At 40.2% G+C, this 20,803-nt stretch overlaps 1 protein-coding gene across 2 annotated transcripts in view; it reads left to right on the forward strand.

Moving 5' to 3' along the window:
- The first annotated feature begins 6,014 nt into the window (after positions 1 to 6,014).
- Rfx7 (regulatory factor X7) overlaps positions 6,015 to 20,803 on the forward strand; it is a 92,769-nt gene continuing 77,980 nt past the window's right edge. The window contains exons 1-2 of one of the 2 annotated variants that reach the window (XM_029481237.2): positions 6,015 to 6,551; positions 6,711 to 6,876. In XM_029481237.2, the coding sequence (XP_029337097.1) occupies positions 6,716 to 6,876 (161 nt within the window). In that variant the 5' untranslated portion in view covers positions 6,015 to 6,551; positions 6,711 to 6,715. The remainder of the gene's footprint in view (positions 6,552 to 6,710; positions 6,877 to 20,803) is intronic. The other variant, XM_021172436.3, reaches the window with a different exon arrangement.

The following is a 20,803-nucleotide window of genomic DNA, read 5'->3' on the forward strand; positions in this document are numbered from 1 at the left end:
CATATTGCACCATTGAAAACAGCCAGGGCAGGAACCTGGAAGCAGAAGCTAAGGCAGAGGCCACGAAGGGAAGTCGCATTCTGGCTCCTTGTCATGGCTTGTTCAGCCTGCCTTCTTTTTTGGGGGGAAGGGGAGGGTTCGAGACAGGGTTTCTCTGTATAGCCCTGGCTGTCCTGGAACTCACTCTGTAGACCAGGCTGGCCTCGAACTCAGAAATCTGCCTGCCTCTGCCTCCCAAGTGCTGGGATTAAAGGCGTGCACCACCACGCTCAGCTCAGCCTGTCTTCTTATAGCACCCAGGATCACCAGCCCAAGGGGGTACTATTACCCACAATGGATTGGCCTTTCCCACATCAATCACTAGTTAATAAAATGCCTTACAGGCTTGCCTACAGATAGTTCTTATGGAAGCCTTTTCTCAATTGAGGTTCCTTCCTCTCAGGTGACTATAGCTTGTCGTGTCGAGTTGACATAATAAACTAACCAGCATAGTTGACCCCTGTGAATTTGACATACAAACACTTCACTGTTAAACCACAACCTTTCCTTTCTTGTTTATCCCAACAATTGTTCATTAATATCAACATCACAATATAAAGCATTTTCTTTTTTGTTTGTTTGCTTTTGTTTTTTCAAGACAGGGTTTCTCTGTGTAGCTCTGGCTGTCCTGCAACTCACTCTGTGGACCAGGCTGGCCTCGAACTCACAGAGAACCACCTGCCTCTGCCTGAGTGCTGAGGCTAAAGGTGTGAGCCACCACCACAGGCTAATAGTAAAACATCTCAAACCGAAAAAGTTTTACAAGTGTTACAAATTTAAACACTTTTAAAATTCAATTTCTTTTAAAATTCAAAAGCTCTCAACTATGGGCTCCTATTAAAAAAAAAAAATAAGTTAGATGCTTTCTTATCTCAAGAGGAAAGAACCAGGGCACAGTCACAGTCAAAGCAAAGCAAAGCCGGACTCCAACTGTGTAAATAACCCAATATCCAACATCTGGGATTTACTAATGATCTGAGCATCTCCACAGGGTCAGCATCACTTCTCTGGTTCTACCCTCACACACAGCTTGTCTTCTAGGCTCTGACCAGCTCCATTCCACCGCTGCTGCTGTTCTTGGTGGTCATCTCATAGTACTGACATCTCCAAAGTTCTGGGGTCTCTTGCAGTAATTGGAAGCACTTTCACCAATAGCCTTTCCAGGGCTCTTTTTCTGGGACCCTGACCCCGCCACACACTACCAAGACTCAACTGTTCTTTAGACCTTCATGTGTTTAAAACCAGCATAACCTGGGTGACCAATTTCAGATGCCAGCACAAGGTACAACCTTGGCCACCTCTGGAAGACGCTTCTGTGTGCTGACCATGAGGAATCCCTTCCCAGAAGACTTCACCTCCGCCATGCTGATTTCTCCTCTTCTTCCTCCTTCTCCTTCAAGATTTATTTATTTATTTAAGTGTGTGAGCTCTAGGTGCATGTACAGCTGCTGGAAAGATGGCTCAGTGGTTAAAAGACGGTCTCTTCTTAATCACAGTAGATACTTCGGCCCCAGTTGCCCAGCATCATTGTCTCAAAAAGCCCCACAGGTTCTACTTTAGTGGCTCTGCTCTCTTGTCAGAGCTGGTTTTTTCATTTGCAGCTGATCAGGCACCACAGACTCTTCATACAAATGGCCTGGTAGAGCATTTGCTTCCCTCTGAAGCTTCACGAGCCAGGACTTCATTATCTGCACTGCTCTCAGCATTCAGACCCTCAAAAGCCCTACAGAACAGCTCACTGAACTCTCGACACTCAGTGACTTCTTAGCCCAAAGTTACAAACCCTTTCCACAAAATCCTCGCCAAAACAACACGGCCAGGTCTGTCACAGCAATATCCCATGATCCTTTCAGGTCTGTCACAGCAATATCCCATGATCCTTTCAGGTCTGTCACAGCAATATCCCATGATCCTTTCAGGTCTGTCACAGCAATATCCCATGATCCTTTCAGGTCTGTCACAGCAATATCCCATGATCCTGGTACCAGTTTCTTAGTCAGCGTTATTATGATGATGATGTTGATGATCATGATAATGAAACATCCTGACCAAAAGGAAGTTGGGAGGAAAGAGTTTTATTTGGCTTACACTTCTACATTGTAGGCTACCACTGAAGGAAGTCAGAGTAGGGACCTGGAAGCAGAAGCTGAGGCAGAGGCCATGGAGGACATTGCTTACTGGCGTGTTCTTCATGGCTTATTCAGTATGATTTGATGTTGTTGTTTGTTTTTTGAGACAGGGTATCTCTGTGTTGCCTGGGATGTCCTGGAACTTGCTCTGTAAACCAGGCTGGTCTCAAACTCACAGAGATCCACGTGCCTCTGCCTCTCAAGTGCTGGGGTTCAAGCTGAGTACCACCACCACCACCTGGCTCAGCCAGCTTTCTTATAAAATTGAGGATCATCAGCCCAGGGGTGTCACCACCCACAATGGGCTGGACCCTCTCCAATAAAGCACTAATTAAGAGAATGCAGCACAGGCTTGCCTACAGCCCAGTCTTCTAGAGGCATTTTCTCAGTTGAGATTCCCTCTTCTCAGATGACTATAGTTTGATTCAAGTCAACATAAAACTAGGCAGCACACCCGGGTTCTGTCTCCTATTCTTTTCAAGGATACCCTATTCAAAGGCCAGCCAAGAGGCCTTCTCTAAACAGTTCTAACTTTTACAGACCGATCTCTCCCATCTATCTCTACCATTAATAGACATTATTGTGGTGATTTAAACAAGACTACCCCCCTATAGGCTCATGTGTTTGAGGACTTAATCCTTAGTTGGTGAAACTGGGAAGTATTAGAACCTGTGACTTTGTTGGAAGAGGAGTGCCACACAGTGTGCCTCTCTGCCCTGTACTATGATTTGAGATATGAGTTCTCACCCATTCCGACTGCCATGCCTTCTCTCTGCCATCATGAACTCTAACCCTCTGAAATCATAAGCCCAATTAAATGCTTATTTTATGTTACCTTGGTCATAGTGTCTCATCATAGCAACAGAAAAGAAACAAAAACAAAATATATTTTGGAATTCATCTCAAATACTTCAATATGTTAATCTTACTCTACTTCACAAAATATAAACTACTTTGAGTTGGGCCTATGCCTTATTTATATTTTCTGCATCCAGTAATATTATGTGGTATTAATTTTCCTCATACTTTGTAAATTATGTGAGTTTTATCTCACAAATCCTTAGAGATAAATGTATAATGTATCATAATTCATTTATACATACATACATATATACATATATTATATGTAGTGTAAATATCTGGAAAGTTTTATAAGGGAAATGAAGTTTTCATACATAAGATTAATAGAAAGGGGGCTGGAGAGATGACTTAGTGGTTGAGAGCAGTGTCTGTTCTTCCAGAGGACCTGGGTTCAATTCCCAGAACCCATATGGAAGCTTACAACTGTCTGTAACTCAGGTCCAGGGCATTCGACACCCTCACACAGGCATACATGCAGGCAAAACACCACAATGCACATAAAATAAAATAAGTAAATCTTTAAAAGAAAATACTAGAAAAAAGTTAATAACTGAATTTAAATGTTATTTACTAAACACCTACGAGCCATGAATTATGTCCCAGGACTACTAGCACACATTAGTCTGCTTCGGAGGTATCCACAGCCACTTTGTCAATTCTCTTGTTAGACCACTCCAGTGGGTTACAGGTCACTCTCCACGCTGTCTCTGACTGTAAAACCAGAGTTTTCCTTCCCAGCTCTATTGGCATTCCTCAGACTGTTTTTTTCCCATTGTCATACACACCCTCGAGGGGAAGTTTACACTTTCCGTGACTGGGATGTGCTCATAACCAATGCTATCTTAAAAATTCATATTCACTAAAATGTTTTCTATTCACTCCCATGGGGGTGAACTGAAACTGAGAAAATGAGCCACCCTCATTCTAAGTTGGCCTTTACTCTCTGGGTTTGCCCTGAATCCCTACCCAAGGCTTTAGGTAACTTTACCATTTTTTTTTCAAGTTTCTTTAAAGCATAGTTTATTTAAATTCAGTCTCCTATGAAAACTGTAACAAAGCCCAAATTTACCTCTCAGATGTTAAGTGTGAGCAATGATCTTTCTTTTCCTGAAAGGGTGTCTCATTCTGGCAAGAGGATGTCTTCAGTCTGTTGCTATATGAAAACCCTCTCATGGCTGGTTGAACCTAATGCTTCCAGATGTCTGCTCCAACTGCCATACTGCCAGTCCCCGAAGGCCCCAAGTCTGCGTAAACGCACTCTTTTCAGAATCGCCGCTAGAGGGCAAATCGGGGCTGTAACTCTGCTGAGCCCTCTAGCGGTAGCTGTGGGATGCGTGGCTCTTTATGGAACCTATTAAAAACTGAAAAGTTGCACTCGGGAAGCCAGCCTGTGTGACACCGGTAGTGAAGTTATTTTAAAGACATCTCGGTTCTCAACTTCCTTTTCTTAAGGTCTTTAGCAGGTCCTAGTTACCTTTCTTTGTTGATTCTCCCCCTCAGGATGTGGCAATGTGAGGCCATCACTCTTCAGGTAAAAAAAAAAAAAAAAAAAATTAGAAAAAGGGGTCTGGGCCACTTTTCCCATTGTCTTTTTATATCATCTTCCCTGTGAATACAGAATTATAAATATGCATTCTGGAACACAGTCTGGATCCCCATGAGGAAACTGTATTTTGCAAGGGTGTCCTTCCCTCCACCCATCCAGGTGCAAACATTCAGAGTATGGGCTTCCAGTCTGTGTGAACCAGGCCTGAGGCCATATGGACAAAGCAAGAGAGTTTCAGGCCAAGGCAGGGAACAGAGCACTCAAAAGACCACGCAATCCAAGCCAATCAGATTCACCACCCACTAGAAGTCTGAAAGGTGGCAGGGCCTCCTAGCTCAAAGTCCATCCAGGAAAGTGGCCAGAAAATCTGACAGGGTCAAGTCTGATAGAAACACTGTCAGAGAAGTTAAGGGCTGGGAGGCTCATTACAGCCACAGGCACTGAGAAAGGTCAGTGCGAGCTGTGCAGCTGTTCCATCTGGTGCCAGAGGCTTTGGCTGCTGTCTTCTACACCCAGGCGCTTAGCCTTCCTGACCAGCCCCACCTAGAAAAGCTAATTCTTCTGCTCTTCCCTGTTGGAGGCAGGGAGTCTCACTCTCAGCCAGCAAAGCTGTCTATGAATGGGAAGAGGGCGAATGGTGGGCAGTCTCTGGCTGGTGTGAGTTTAGATGGCTGAGAAGGAAGAGCTCTTGGCTGAAGCTTGCGCCTCCATGTTGTATTACATGTGTTCCTTTTGAGAAACAGGAGGGGCCTTGGCTGCCAGGGACCCTGACAAGCCGCGACTTGAGCGAGCTGTGTGTCTCTGAGCCTGGGCTGAATTGGGAGTGTAGAGCAGGGAGGGCACTCCTGGCACAGGGGGTGGGGTGGGGAGCAGCATGGGCAAAGGCACCAAGGAAGAATGAATCTGCTGCGCGCTGAGGATGGCATGGAGACTTCACTGATTGGAGCTGGGAGTTCTTGCAGGGGGGATGGAGGCGGCTGTGATTGGACAGCTAAAGTGGGGCCAGATTTGGAGGGCTTTGAATGCCCGACCGAGGAGCACTTCCACCAGCTCGTCACTTGCCTTTTTGCGACCAGACCGAGTCGGCTCGCGGCGCTAGCTCGTCGAAAAGCTCTCACCTGCTCCAGCCCAGTCCGGTGGCTGAGAGAGGAAGCAGTCCTGACTAGTAGAGGGGAAACGCTCGCGAGCGTGTAGTGGGGCGGGAGGGCGTGTAGATTCGTTTCACCTTACACACTAGGAAGCGATCAATTCTCCCTTCCACGCCGCACGGTGGCACAGGTCCACTCCCTGCCGCCGTCACGCGAGCCCGCTCCCCGCCCCCAACACGCCGTTCACCCCCACCCCCGCGGCCGCCGCAGCCACCCGACCGCTCCCTCGGGGCCCCCGCCGCGGCTTCCTGGGCCCGCGGCCCGCGGCCGCTCCGCTCCGCCCCGCGCGCTCCGCGCCCCCCTGCGGCCCCCGCGCCGCGCCCGCACACGCGCGTCCACGCCCCCCGGCCGCGCGGTAGGTGTTGTGCCGTCTGCGCCGGGCCGCAGTGCGGCTGCGCGCGCTGGGCTGCTCCGGGCTGGCAGGGCAGCAGTGGCCGCGGCGGCGGCGGGGCCGGGAGCGAGCGAGCGAGCGAGGGAGCGAGCGGCGTGGGGGAGCTCGGAGGCGCCAGGCCCCCGGGGGAGGGCGGCCGGGGAGGCAGGCCCCCCGAGAGACCCGTCGGGTTGGATTTGGGGCCGAGGGGGCGCTCGACCACGGACCTCGTTCTTCAGACGCCCCCCAGCCCCGGCCGCTGACGGGGGGCTGAGGGGCGCCGCCATGCCTCTGCCGCGGTGACGCGCGGGGCCGTAAGGAGAACCGGGAGAGGAACCGTGACGAGAACCGCGAGGAGAACCGGGAGAGGAACCGTGACGAGAGCCGCGAGGAGCCGCGCGGTCTCCCCGGGGATGTCCCTCAGGCGGCCGGAGAAAGCGACTCACTCGAGCCCTGGGGTATAGGCCTAGCTTATCCAGCTTCCTTCCTCCTCCTCCTCTTCCTCCCCCTCCTCCTCCTCTTCCTCCCCTCCCCCTCCTCCTCCCCTCGTCGTCCTCCCCTCCGCGTCTCTTCCCTCACCCTTCCCCGCGCCCCCATCTTCCCTCCCTCCCCTCCAGCAGCGATGGCAGAGGAACAACAACAGCCGCCACCACAGCAGCTCGATGCCCCTCAGCAGCTTCCCCTCAGCGCCCCCAACCCCGGGGTTGCTCTGCCAGCCCTTGTGCCCGGGCTGCCAGGGACAGAGGCCAACGCTCTGCAACACAAGATCAAGAACTCCATCTGGTAAGAGGATCCTCCATCGCTGGGGTAGAACAGCCTAGGCACATTGCTGCTGCAAAGGGGATGGGGGGCGGCGGCGGCGGCAGCATCCGAAGGGGAGGCTAATGCATTCATTGAAGGTGGGTTTCCAGAGCCGGGTGCATGGCTGTGCCACCTCTGGAGGGGGGAAGGTTGCACCCACCCCTGGTCTCCTTAGACACACACACACACACACACACACACCATGCTTCCCTCTCCTCAATTGTAAGCAGATAAACAAGTTATTTGTGCATTTTTCCATATACAGTAAGGGAAATATGGGTCAAGATTAAGTCATTGCATGATAGTGGCATGAATTGGAAACTTGTAATGTAAAAATGTGTTGACTCCTTTTGTAGTCATAGGAGGAGGAAGAAGTGTATTGTGAATTTTGACCAAACAAGACATTGCATTAATATGCAGCACAAAAACCTAACATGTCTTTTTCATTCAGTTGGCTTAGCTGCTGTTTCTGGTAGGTTTTGCCTCCTTTATTCTCACACCGAATTTCCCTTCTAGGGAATTTATTCTTTGTATTGACTATAAAGGAAATGCTTCTTTAGCACAAAGTATTTTATTTTAACGTAGAAATTTACAAGGTAAAGTGAAATTTTTTTAAATGTAAAAAAGCTCTTGCTATTTTGTGTAATTATTAAAAAGAGTCTAGATGGAACACTAGTCCTGTATTTTCTTGTATGGGAATTTGGGATATTTCAATGCTAATTGAACTCTTAGAGACTGATAACAATATTAATATATACACAGAGTCAAGTCTATCTCCTATCAGAACCATTGCAAGTGTTCTTTAAATGTGAACTTGGCTTGTTTTGTAGGATTCTTTATTAACTGACCTTTTTTTAAAGCATAGCACTATTTTTAAAATGGAAAGGAATATATGGAATTTGGTCTAAGATTGCTTTTAATAGCAATTTTAAAATAGAATTAAGTATGATGTGAAAAAAATAGCCTTGATTTCTTTTGAGCCTGAATCTAGCAGGTTCACCAGTGACTATGACTACTAAAATAACAAAACTTGCAATTTGAAAACTAATGTATCATAAAGCAACTGGCATTGAATGTATAGCATTTGAACATTTCAAGACAGTAGCCAATTTTAAATACAAAATTAAAAGTTGTTAGATAGTAATTCTCATTGTTTTCTTAGCATGCTTCCATGTCATGCTAATAGGAAGTGGGTCAGTGCAGGCTTTTCTCGTTAATACTGTGCAGTAGTTGACAGTTTAATGTCTTGGTTTTATTTTTAATTTTAATATGAAACGATTATTTTAAAAGGATTTTTTTAAGGCTTTGACAATAGTTATGTGGCAACTTGAGTAAGTCAGATATGTGAGATAATTTTATGCACGTGTGTGTGTGTGTGTGTGTGTGTGTGTGTGTTTATGGAGATGGGGAGACGAAGCAATACCTTCATTCAATGCGTACCTTTTTCCTGTTTTAAAATCTGTAATTTAAAGATAGGATTAATTTTGTGCTTACTGTGTTGGGTTCCACAAAGCCAGATGCTTTGTTTATCTCTGCATAATGTAACTTAGGGTCCCTGAAATTGAATTGAAGTAAACAGTTCACTCTTTTTAACACTCTAATGAGGGACATCTCTGTTACAGGACCCAAATCTTTTAAGAAAGGTAAATCTTAATGGTTGAGTTAGTAAGTCTATTTTATTGTGAAAACAATAAAAGAGAAGAAACTTTACTGTATAATTTCACAGAAAGAGTAGTTATATGGAATACCAAGGATAATGTTTGCATAATGATGATTGTGGAGTGCCTTTTTACTTATTTATTTTTATGAACTCATCATTTAATTCCTTCAGTGGTAATGGTATTTACACATCCGTGACAACTTAAATGGGCAGACTTGCAACATGAAAAAAATCCTGAAGTAGAGAGAGTGGAGCTCAGTGCAAATACACACCTTCATATCAAAATGTGCTGTTCTCTGCCTTCAGATTATACTGACATACTAGCATTTCATTTCCAACTTTAGTAATTCTGTTTGCAGAAATTATTTTTATCTTTTATATTTAAAACTTTAGGATAAACAACCATAGTGGATAATAAACATTAATGGCCATATTTAATATAGACTTGTAACTCCTCCACAAGAACAGATTCATATTATTCATCAAGAAACTACATAAAATGCACATGTTAAAAAGTGAAAGTTCCATTGCTACTTTTTTTTTTTTTTTTTGAGTCCAGGGCTTACTATGTAACTCTGGCAGGCCTCAGACTCAGAAGTCCTGTCTGCCTTTCTGCTTTCCAAGTTCAGAATTTAAGGGCATATACCACCATTTCAAAAGTAGTATTTTTAAAAAACACAGAACTGGTTTTAATAGATACAATAATATAATATTGTATAATATAATATAATATACAATAATATAATATTAATAATTTAATAGCTACAATTCTGTATGTATTATGTTTTGTATTTTTTAGGTAATACTTTCCCACTTTTTAAAAAAAATCAACTGGTAATGTTTTGAAAGATTGTCAGTTTTGTATTGCTTTTGTGTTATCCTTCAATATCATTGATTATTAAGAGTTAAAATGAGATTCAAGAGAAATGAGGCATTTAAAAATTCTCAACTGGATTTTGCATTTAGGGTGATCATAGAGTCTAAATTCCTGGGCCTGCAGATCACAAACAAGTCTGTACTTGTCCTGCTCTACAATTATAAATATAGTATGTGATGTAGGCCTCCAGCTGGACAATGAGTTATTTATTATCTTGGCTCACAATTAATTTATTCCATTTATTAAACACTATCTGATAAAAGTATTTCATTGCAATTTTGAGCATTAAATACATCGCTAAAAAATGAATGAGTATTCAACATTAAATCTCATAGTATTTAATGAGATTAACAATTTCTCAAGACCTGGAAATAATATTAAAGAAATTCTAGAAAATATACGGCTGACTTGATAGTGTTATGTTTGTATTTATGTGTTTGTGAATATCTTCTAATTAAGCCTAGGTTAACAAACCTCTCTGCCTATTGTTGTCTGTGTGTTTCTTGACCTTACTCCTTCCTGTTCCATAGACGAGTCTAAATTACTTGCGTGTCTCACTTGAAAGGATTTTTATTTGTAGAGGTGATTTAATTCTATGAGAATGTTATTTATATTTTATAAATAATATAAATTGAAGATTTTTTTTTTCTAAACGGGAGAAAGGAAGAGAATATTAAAATAGTAGAAACATAGTTTTTCTTTTGTTTTTTTTTTTTTGTTTTTAAGCAAGTTTTGATCTGTGACTCTGCTAACTTGGATTCATAATCTTCCTGCCTCAGCCTCTCAAGCCCTCGGAATTGTGTTCCATGATACCTGGTTACCTAAATCAATCAATCAATCTCTCTCTCTCTCTTTCTTTCTTTTTTTTTTTTAAAGAAGACTCATACTGATAGCTAAAACAAAAGCTATTGCCAACTTAAGTGTGAGCATCTTTCATTTATATTGCATTTCTTTTTTGGTTACTTATATTTTCCCTTCTCAGTGACTTCATGTTTGAAAAAAATTATATGTGTGTGTGTATGCAAATTTCTATTTAGTTTAAGTAACAAAAAGTTTTACTACCCACCTCCATTTGTTTTTTGAGACAGGGTCCCTCTATGTAGTTCTGGCTGTATTAGAGCTTGCTATGTAGATCAGGCTGGATTTGAACTCACAGAGATCCTCCTGCCTCTGCCTGTCTAGTGCTAGGATTAAAGGCATGTACCACCACACTTGGCTTCTTTTCTTTTTCTTTTAAAGATGTTTTACTTGAAACCATTATAGAATTGAAACTTAAAAAAAAAAAAAGAATATAAAACTATATATAAGATCTCTTCTGTCTTCTTGTATGTAGTGGTTACACCTTTACTCCCAGCACTTGGGACACTGAAGGTGAATCCCTGTAATTTCAAGGCCAACCAGAGCTATAAAGAGACCCTGTCTCCAAAAAAAAAAAAATGTAGCTCAGGGGTAGAGCACTTATTTAGCTTGTATAAGGCTCTAGGTTATCCCCAGATACTTGGTACCACATTAAAAGGAAGGAAGGTCTGAAGGAAGAAATGTACATGGGTGGGAGTGGCTTATATTTGCTATTTGATTGTAATCTAGACAATACACTTTTCCCTAAAAAAGTAAAAAAGAAGCCCTAATACTTAATTATAGAAAATATTATAATGTAATACACAGAAAATTTCAATTCTAATGGCATTACTTTCAGGTAAGACCTTGTGTCTTTAAACAGTAAGACATTCATTATTCTACCCCTTTTGTGTTAAGAAACTGAATGACTGGGAAGCTGTGGAGTTTCTAATTCATTAGCCAACCAGGGGGCAGTGTCAGAGGGTCAAGAGTTCCTTGTCTTCATTGATTTCTGATCTGGTATATTTTATATTTGGGATTGTAATCTAAGAATTATTTTGGATATGTTCTAGATTATTATTTATACTCAATTTTGTTTTGTTGTCTTATTGTTATGGCAATAAATACCTCAATAGTAAATGATTAATCTCATTTCCAATTTAGTACAATGAGTAGAGTACAATACTCTATAACATTTACATAATAATATCATATTAGTCTTGTTTTCTGTCTTCTGCCATAGAACTCAGTAGTTCAGTTTTGTTGTTGAGCCATGCGGTTTATTAGTGCTGTAAGAAATAATTGTAATTCATCCAAATGTAGTGGAAAACATGTCTTGTTAAATAGCTCATATCTTTGGGTTTTTTTTTTTTTTTTTTTTTTTTTTTTTTGGTCTAGCATATTTTAGTTTAGTTGGTTAAATGCCACCTACCCTGAAATCAGGTAGTCTTCTATAGTGAGCACAGAAAAGACTTGGTTTGCTTTTGCTTGGTGTACTGAGACCAGATGTGATGTTTATGTCCCAGTACTAAGTGGATCTGATTCCAGAAAGAAATTGCCTTCCGTGTCATCCAAAAATGTAAATTAAGCAATTTCAAGCCTGTCAAATTTCTGGTTCTATTTAGCTTAACTAATGATATATGTATGTGTTTAAATAATTGGTCAGTTAGTTCTCCCACCTGGAAGATGTCTTGAATGCTGGTATTTGCAAACTGATTTGGCTTCTGTCTCATTACTTATTTTAGAAATTTAGTTGGGAAATGAGCTGGTGGAAAGGACAGAAGTATCTTATTTATCATGAAAAGTGTGCTTTGATTAAAATTACATCAAGTCTCTTTTACCTAAATTTTTGAAAACAAATATTAAACAATGTAACTTACTAAAATTTGGACACTTCAGAAAAGAATTGTGCTCCATTGAATATCTACTGTGCACGAAAGTGCTGTGCTAAATAAGCACTGGCATTTAAGGAATGCTCATTTGCCTTAATGTTAACCTTAGGTGGAAAATGCACAGTGACACCTCTTATGTTCAGTTGGGGACTTACTATGGAAAGAAAAGACACAGTCAAAGTATGGATTCTGCAAAAAGCACAACTTCATTTTCTCATTTATAAAGTAGAGGGTTATACTGAATGATCTTGCAAGTTCTTTTAGCTTTTAAATTCTGAGTCTGCTACTAGATTAATATTGACAGCATTAATCCCAGCACTTGGGAGGCAGAGGCAGACAGATTTCTGAGTTCGAGGCCAGCCTGGTCTACAAAGTGAGTTCCAGAACAGCCAGGGCTATACAGAGAAACCCTGTCTCGAAACAAACAAACAAACAAACAAACAAAACCTGCCATAAGCACAGTGAAAGACTAATATAATTATCATAAGCCATCAACAGAACATTTTTAGTCAACAGGTTATTAAGATTTGTTAGTGTCTACTTGGGTGTTAGCCCAGGAAAACTATCTGAAGATAGCATTCTCTTACTAATACCATGTGCAAGTATTTTATTACATGAAATTAAGTTTGCAAATATTTACTGAAAATGTATAATATATAAAATGTTCTAAGAGTTGATTTATTATATACGTAAATGCTATGTTGTAGAATAATCCTAGTTGTTGCGGAGACTATGAGCTACTGGTTGCTTTTTTTTAATAGAGTTGCGTAAACCTACGAGCATTTCATGTAGAAACCTCTTCCTATGGTACTAACAAAGTACTTTGAGCCAGTAGTGATGCCATCTTATAAAATTGTTAATGTAAACAAAACAGTTGTATATTGGTTTCAGAATACTTTAGTGGGGTTGAGCTTCACAATTATTTCCTTCATTTAGGGGAGACATGTAATGAATTAATGTGACAGTGCCTTTTTAAGAACAAGGCAGTAAGATGGTTCCACAGCCCTAACAAAAATCATACACTCTTATCCATTACCTCAATTTCTGTTTGTCTGGGCATTTCTTTTTTCTTCTGCTTCCTGGAGGATTCTAAGAAGTCAGATTAAAGATGAGCAATCAGGGAAGAATCTTCCTACTCAGGATCATGAAATGAAGATCAACACACTAGAGCTTTAATGCTCTTGACTGCTACTATGAGATTAAGATAGTTAGCACTCAACTTTAAAACCTTCATACATGATTTAATAATGCTTTTGAGGCTATAAACATTTCTCTTTTTTGTTTTATTAGCTACACTTGTCCTGTTTACAAGAGGAAATATAAACACACACACACACACACACACACACATATATATATATAAAACAAAAATTGTATAAAGGTGAGGTTTTATATTTCCTTCTAAGACTAAACTGAAAACATATTGATATTCCTTGCTGTTTGAATCTCTACTTGTGATACTGACTTGAGAGGATGAGGGGTTGTATAGTGGAAGACTACAGTCTGTTATGCCTTGAAATTTAGGAAGTTAAAGAGTCAATAGGCTCCTGTCTATAAGCATAAGCAATCAGGATGTAAAGTGAATAAATACATTTAAAAAAAAAAAAAAGAAGGGTTCAATAGGGTTAATTTCCTATCTTTTCCAAAATAGCCTTATGAAAAAAAATTTTTTTTTACTTGAATTTTGTTGCCTTAAGTTTGGATAGCAATGGATTAGATAATGTGTATTTATAGTCATCCCAGCACAGGACTAACCAATTGATTTGAATTTGCATTCTGATTAGTGATGTCTGTCCAAAACATGGGTATACAAAATGATGTTATAGATGCCTTATATTTGCTTCCTTTTTCCTTTCTGAAAACAATTTTCTTGGAATTTGAGCTCTGTTGTTGATAACGCATCATGATTCTTTTTCTTTCTTTCTTTCTTTTTTTTTTTGTTTGTTTGTTTGTTTGTTTTTTTGAGACAGGGTTTCTCTGTGTAGCCTTGGCTATCCTGGAACTCACTTTGTAGACCAGGCTGGCCTTGAACTCAGAAATCTGCTTGCCTCTGCCTCCCAAGTGCTAGGATTAAAGGCTTGCGCCACCACCGCCCGGCTTGCCACTGCCGGGCATGATTGTTTTTCTTGGAGGGCAAGGTCATCTGTAGGGCTCATGTGTTGTTGCCTTTTATGTTTTTAAGGTGTAAAACTGAGCATGGGGCTAGGATGATGGTTCAGTCAGTAAAGTGCCTGCCATGCAAGCATGAGGACTGGAGTTTGTATTCTCAATGTTCATATAAAAACTGGGTGCAGCTGCATGTGCATGTAACCCTTGCAATGGAGTTGCAGAGATAGGCTGATACTTGGAGATCCCTGGGTGGCCACCCTATCCAGATTGGTGATTTCCAGGTTCACTGAGAAACCCTGTCTCAAGTAAAGGTGGTGAGTGATTCAGGAAGACAATCACTGTCAAATTCTGTCCCTCACATGAGCACATTCATGTTTTTGCACACCTGCATGCACATATGCACACTATACATGAACACATATCCATACCATCCCCCAACAGGCACACTAGAAACCTTAGCATAAAGAGCACTTGCTTGGGTTTGTGGGGTTTTTCCTGTCTTTCCATGGCTGTCCTATTTCATATTGTCAAAATAAGAAGAGAGGATTACTATAAGTGGCCTTTTATTTTCTTTGTTTCTGTTATTTTATTCGCTTATACACACTAGAACTCATGAACTATTGACTTATGAGCCTGTTATGAGTTGTGCTATTTAATATTTCTTGATAATTTATACTGGATTTACTGAGATGTCTATTTTAGTGATTAAAAATTTTTTAACTAAATGAAAATTCTTGTTTTCTAATATGTGAAGTCTAAAGGATTTTAAAGACTAAATATATATGAAGCAAAGCTATCACTGCAGAAATCTTAAGTAATATATAACAGAAATTTGTTATTTGTATATAGAGAAGCCAAGAACTTATATTTTTGGAATAGGTATATGAAATGTAGCACTGTAATTACCTAAGGCTTTTCTGACATCTTACCTAAAGTAAAATTTATGTTTCTAGAAACCTGGAAAATGTATATCAACAAAATGATTCAGTTAATGCAAATGAGTCTTTTCCCTAATTGTAGTCATTAGTACTGTGTAAGGTATACATATATGGGAATCTATGATAGAAAATATCACAGATTATTAAATATATGATCCCATTTTTTTCTAAAGCAAAAGCTATTTGTAAACAGCATTTTTCTGTCACATTCTACATATAAAAGTTTCCAAGAAGTAAGAAAGACAAGGGATAATCTTCAGTATACGAAAGGGAAACTCAGTATACATTTATTGTAATGTTTCCACTTGCAAAGCATAGGAAAATTAAAATTTAATAGGGGAGAATTCCAACCTTTAGAACCTCACCCACTTGGATTTTATATATAAAAGTAAGATTTTAGCCGGGCGTGGTGGCGCACGCCTTTAATCCCAGCACTCGGGAGGCAGAGGCAGGCGGATTTCTGAGTTCGAGGCCAGCCTGGTCTACAAAGTGAGTTCCAGGACAGCCAGGGCTATACAGAGAAACCCTGTCTCGAAAAACCAAAAAAAAAAAAAAAAAAGTAAGATTTTATTTAATGAAGTAATGATACGATGAGTAGTAGATGAATAGGGAGTCAAGGATATTAAGTATTTTTATTTGCCAAGCTCAGGGTAGTGGCCTTAGTTTTTCTTTAAAAAAAAAAAAAATCCAGAGATAGATAGACTATAGATTTAAACAAACTACTTATTAGATTCTTACTGTGACTTCTTTATTCTCTCTGCCGTGAATTAGATTTAGAGCTGGTGATGACAGTGAACCTCACTAATAATGTAGGTCAGTAGAGGAAGATATAGTATGGGAGAAAACTTATTAATGAATATAGTTCCTACATATAAATGGTAATGCCAACCATTTGTAGCCCTCTTACCTAAGTTTTTATTTACATAGGTAGAAGAAAAGTATAACATAATAACAGAGAAGAAAAGGATGGGTATGGATGAGCACTAGGCAAAGTACAAGTTGTTACTTTAAACAGCATTTTATTTTTGTTTCTAGATGTATTTATTTTTATCTGTATGAATGCTTTGCCTGCATGTATGAATGAAACCATGTGCATACATGCCTGGTGCCCATGAAGGTGAAAAGAGGGTGTAAGAGCCCCAGGGACTAGAATTATAGATAGTTGCAAGCCACCAATAGGTGCTTGGAATGGAATCTAGGTTTTCTACAAGAGTAATAAGTGCCATCTCTCCAGCCCAAAAAGCTTAACAGCAGTCTTTTCTCTGTGCCTTGTTATCTTATGGCCTCAATTTGCCCTTGTTTTCTGTTTATCTACTTCTTTTGATAGTGTATACCACTATATCTTTTAGCAAATTGGTTTTTAATTATTTTTCCTGACCATGCCTGTGTCCAATATTTACCATTTAACTAACTGACTAATTTGTAGTGTAACTTAAATTTCTTCTTTTTTTTTTCTATTTCCACTGCCAAAACCATAGTTTAGTGCTTCAACCTCCTATAACTGTATTATTAAGAATAGTAATAGATATTATTTGTTATAATTTGAGCCCAAAATATCTCTCTTGGACTCCTGTGTAGATGTCAAGTTCACAAACAGCTGGTGGTTCTGTTTGGAGGTTGTGGAACTTTTAGGAAATAGGGCTTGACTCCCAGAGGTTGGTCACTGCAGGTTGTAGGCTGCCCTTCCCTTAGTCCTTATTCTCTGCTTCCTATCTAATGCCGGGATATGAGTAGTCCTAGCCAACTACTCCTACTACCATGAACTGTACCATGATGTAATGCAAACTTCTAAATCCTAAACCAAAACAGCCTTTCCTCCCTGCACTGTTTTGTGATAGTCATGAGAAATGTAATACAGAAATTGATACTTAGAGTCTTTACTGTCATGAACCTTACCATTTGGTTTATAGGTCTTCAGAATTGGTTTGCAGGAGAAATGTGGAACAGTTTTAGAATTGTGGGCTAGAGAAACTATAGAGAACTATAAGCTGTCTTTAAAGATTTTATTTATTTAATATATGTAGAAAGTACACTGTAGCTGTCTTCAGACACACCAGAAGAGGGATCAAATCCCTTTACAGATGGTCATGAGCCACCATGTGGTTGCTGGGAATTGAACTCAGGACCTCTGGAAGAGCAGTTGGATGGCTCTTAACCGCTAAGCCATCTCTCCATCCCCCCCCCCTTTTTTTTTTTTTTTGTCAAAATGAATCTAACTGCACTCTGTCTATGTCTTGAAAAATTGTATCAGGCTGAATTCAGAAGTAATGAATTCAGTATTTTATGGAAGAAATTCCAAGACAGTATTAGTATCAGGCTGTAACATGGGTTTTGCTCATTGCATTTACACAGATTTATAGTGAATAAAAGTAGAAAGTGAAGCAGCAGGATATGAAAATGTACAGTTTTTCAAGGAAAGGAAATAATCTTATTTAGAGATGAGCCGTACAGATGCAGTGACTGTTAACTTTTAAAGAGATTAATGCCATTAGAGAAACTGAGTACTTTGTATTGTCTAAACAGAAAGATAGCTTGATGGTGAGGTTCCATCAAACCAAGACTCAGAGATGTAAGCAAAACTAAAAATGTATTTGAAAAACTTTTAGAGTACGGGGAGGAAGGACTGAAGGGGGGTTAAGAGATGACTCAGCAGTTAACATACTCCTCTTGCAGAGCAGTGGCCTAGCTGGAGTTCAGTTCCTCCCATCAACAGGAGGTTCACAGTGGCCTGTACCTCAAGCTCCAGGAGATCTAACTTCCTCTTCTAAACTTTGTAGATATCTGCACCTGTGCATATGCCTACACCTAAACATGTAATCTAAATAAATAAATGGTGCCTAAGAAGATACAGCTTCTAGAGTATATTGTTGGGGATTTTTTAAAATGCCAAAGGGAAGTGTTTATCCCAATACAACCACTCAGGCATCAGAAGTTACTGAGCTGTGTTAAATGGAGGCCTGGCCAGATCTGAAGCTGACAACAGAACTTAGACTTTTCCATGTGGTACTGTTTCACAGCGGTAGAATAAAGTAGGCTTGTACAAAGATCCCAAAGGGAGTCCTGTGAGGCCAGGCATTGGGTAGTTGTTCTTTGTTCCTTAGTAAGCTGTGTTTGAAGCTTTGAAGATGAAGCCTGATTTGCAGCAGAAACTAAAATGTTATAAATACCAGGAATATGGGATATCTGCTGAAGAAACTGCAGATACTGGGTAGTCAACCCAAGAGACTGGCCACATGTGCTACAAAAAGCAGGGCTATAGGAGCCACCATGTGCCCTGATATCAGACAGTTAGCTGTAAGTTTTGATGTTTGCCCAACAGTTTTCCATCTTGCTCTGGTCCAGTCTTTCCTTGTTAGTCCTCATTCTTCCTTTTGTTGCGTGTATATTTCTTTTATTTATTTATTTATTTATTTATTTATTATATGTAAGTACACTGTAGCTGTCTTCAGACACTCCAGAAGAGGGCGCCAGATCTCGTTACGGATGGTTGTGAGCCACCATGTGGTTGCTGGGATTTGAACTCTGGACCTTCGGAAGAGCAGTCGGGTGCTCTTACCCACTGAGCCATCTCACCAGCCCCGCGTGTATATTTCTGTGACATTGGATATTTGTTTTTTTTTTTTTTTTTTTTTTTGTTTGTTTGTTTTTGAGACAGGGTTTCTCTGTATAGCCCTGGCTGTCCTGGCACTCACTTTGTAGACCAGGCTGGCCTCGAACTCAGAAATCCGCCTGCCTCTGCCTCCCGAGTGCTGGGATTAAAGGCGTGCGCCACCACGCCCGGCTCGACATTGGATATTTGAAATATGTAGATTGTGACTTGAACTCATACCTAAGTGTCTGCCTTGTGTCACAAAAGAGGCTATGGACTTTTGAACTGGCTTAAGATTATAAGGATTCTTGAAGTTAGACTAGATGTATTTTTCATTATGAAATAGCTGTGAAACTGGGTAAATGGAGGAAACAGAAGCAGAATATTAGAATTAGGATGTAAGATAGTCTTACAAGTTTAAATACTAGATCCCTAGCTGTGGGGGGTGAGGTGGAGGGGGCATTGTTTTGGGATATTATGGAACCTTAAGAGTGGGTTGGGGGGCTGGTGAGATGGCTCAGTGGGTAAGAGCACCCGACTGCTCTTCCGAAGGTCCAGAGTTCAAATCCCAGCAACCACATGGTGGCTCACAACCATCCGTAACGAGATCTGACTCCCTCTTCTGGAGTGTCTGAAGACAGCTACAGTGTACTTACATATAATAAATAAATAAATAAATAAATAAATAAATAAATAAATAAATAAATCTTAAAAAAAAAAAAGAGTGGGTTGCTATGTAATGGGCCTAGCTTTGTTACTTCTTTGCTTCAGCTCTATTCATTCTGCCATTTCTTCCCTTCCATCCTAGACTAAAGCTTCTGAAACCATAAGCCAAATTAAACCTTTCCTCACTGAAGTTATTCTATCATTTTGTCAGTGGTGAAAAATTAATACATGGTTCTTCATGGTTGTCCCTCACTAAACTATACTATACAGTGCTATCTAAATAAGGCTTTACAAATGTTAGTTTTCATAGGTTCCTTCCTAAAATTCTATAGTAATTTCTTTTTTACCATACTGTGTAAAGATTTCCATTTGTTTTACAAGACCTACAAGCAATGTAACACCCATACGGTTGGTTCAACCCAATTTTGATGTTCGCCAGTATTTTTAGCCTTGTATGTTGTGGTCCTGATTTTGTCCATGGTTTTTCATTATGGATGTCCTAGAATTTCCACCCCTGTCTCCAGATCCTACATCTTAACACATGATAGCATTTGTACTAGAAACTTCTTTTTTTTGTTACTCTAGTCCACATTAGCCTTTTTTTTGACCTCATATTGTATAAGTTCTGAATGATTAAATACTTAATCTTAATTTTTTTTTCTTGCTTCCTATGCTGTAGCAATTTGAATCTGATGACAGCACCTTCTGTACCTTTTAATTTTATCTTGTTTTTTCAAGCTGGTTTCTCTGTATAATCTTTGCTGTTTTGGAACTCAGGCTGGCCTTGAGCTGAAAGTTCTGCCTCCTGAGTGTTAGGATTAAAGGTGTGTGCCACCATGCCCAGCCAACTTTTTTTTTCATCTAGTGGTAAATACTAGTGATTAGCTTTTGTATGCGGTATTCTCATGGACACTTAGATTTCCCCATGTATTAATGTCTGTATATTCAATGTATTTAATGTTGTTTTTTCCTCACCAAACAGGTTATTAATCTGACAGTGCATTTTACATGGCAAGGGATTTATAGCATCTGGTTCTTTTACATTTCATTAGTGAAATTGAAGTAACTATTTATTAAGGATTTTAGTAGTATGAGTACTATTGTACTGTATCTGGATTATAAAATAATATATGCCCTAAATGAGAGCAGTTGAACCCCTCCTTATAGTTACAGAGTAAATGGGACTGAAGAAGTGGCTTAGCCGTTAATATCTATTGTTCTTATAGAGGACCTAAGGTTGGTTTCCAGCACCTACATTGAATGAGTGGCTCACAATTGCTTGTAGCTACAGTTCCAAGAGATATGACTTCTTTTGGTTTCCATGGGTACCTCATAGTCATG

Source organism: Mus caroli, unplaced genomic scaffold (assembly GCF_978045245.1).
Source record: "Mus caroli unplaced genomic scaffold, Mus_caroli_1 scaffold_11, whole genome shotgun sequence".
In the NCBI taxonomy this organism is placed as follows: domain Eukaryota; kingdom Metazoa; phylum Chordata; class Mammalia; order Rodentia; family Muridae; genus Mus; species Mus caroli.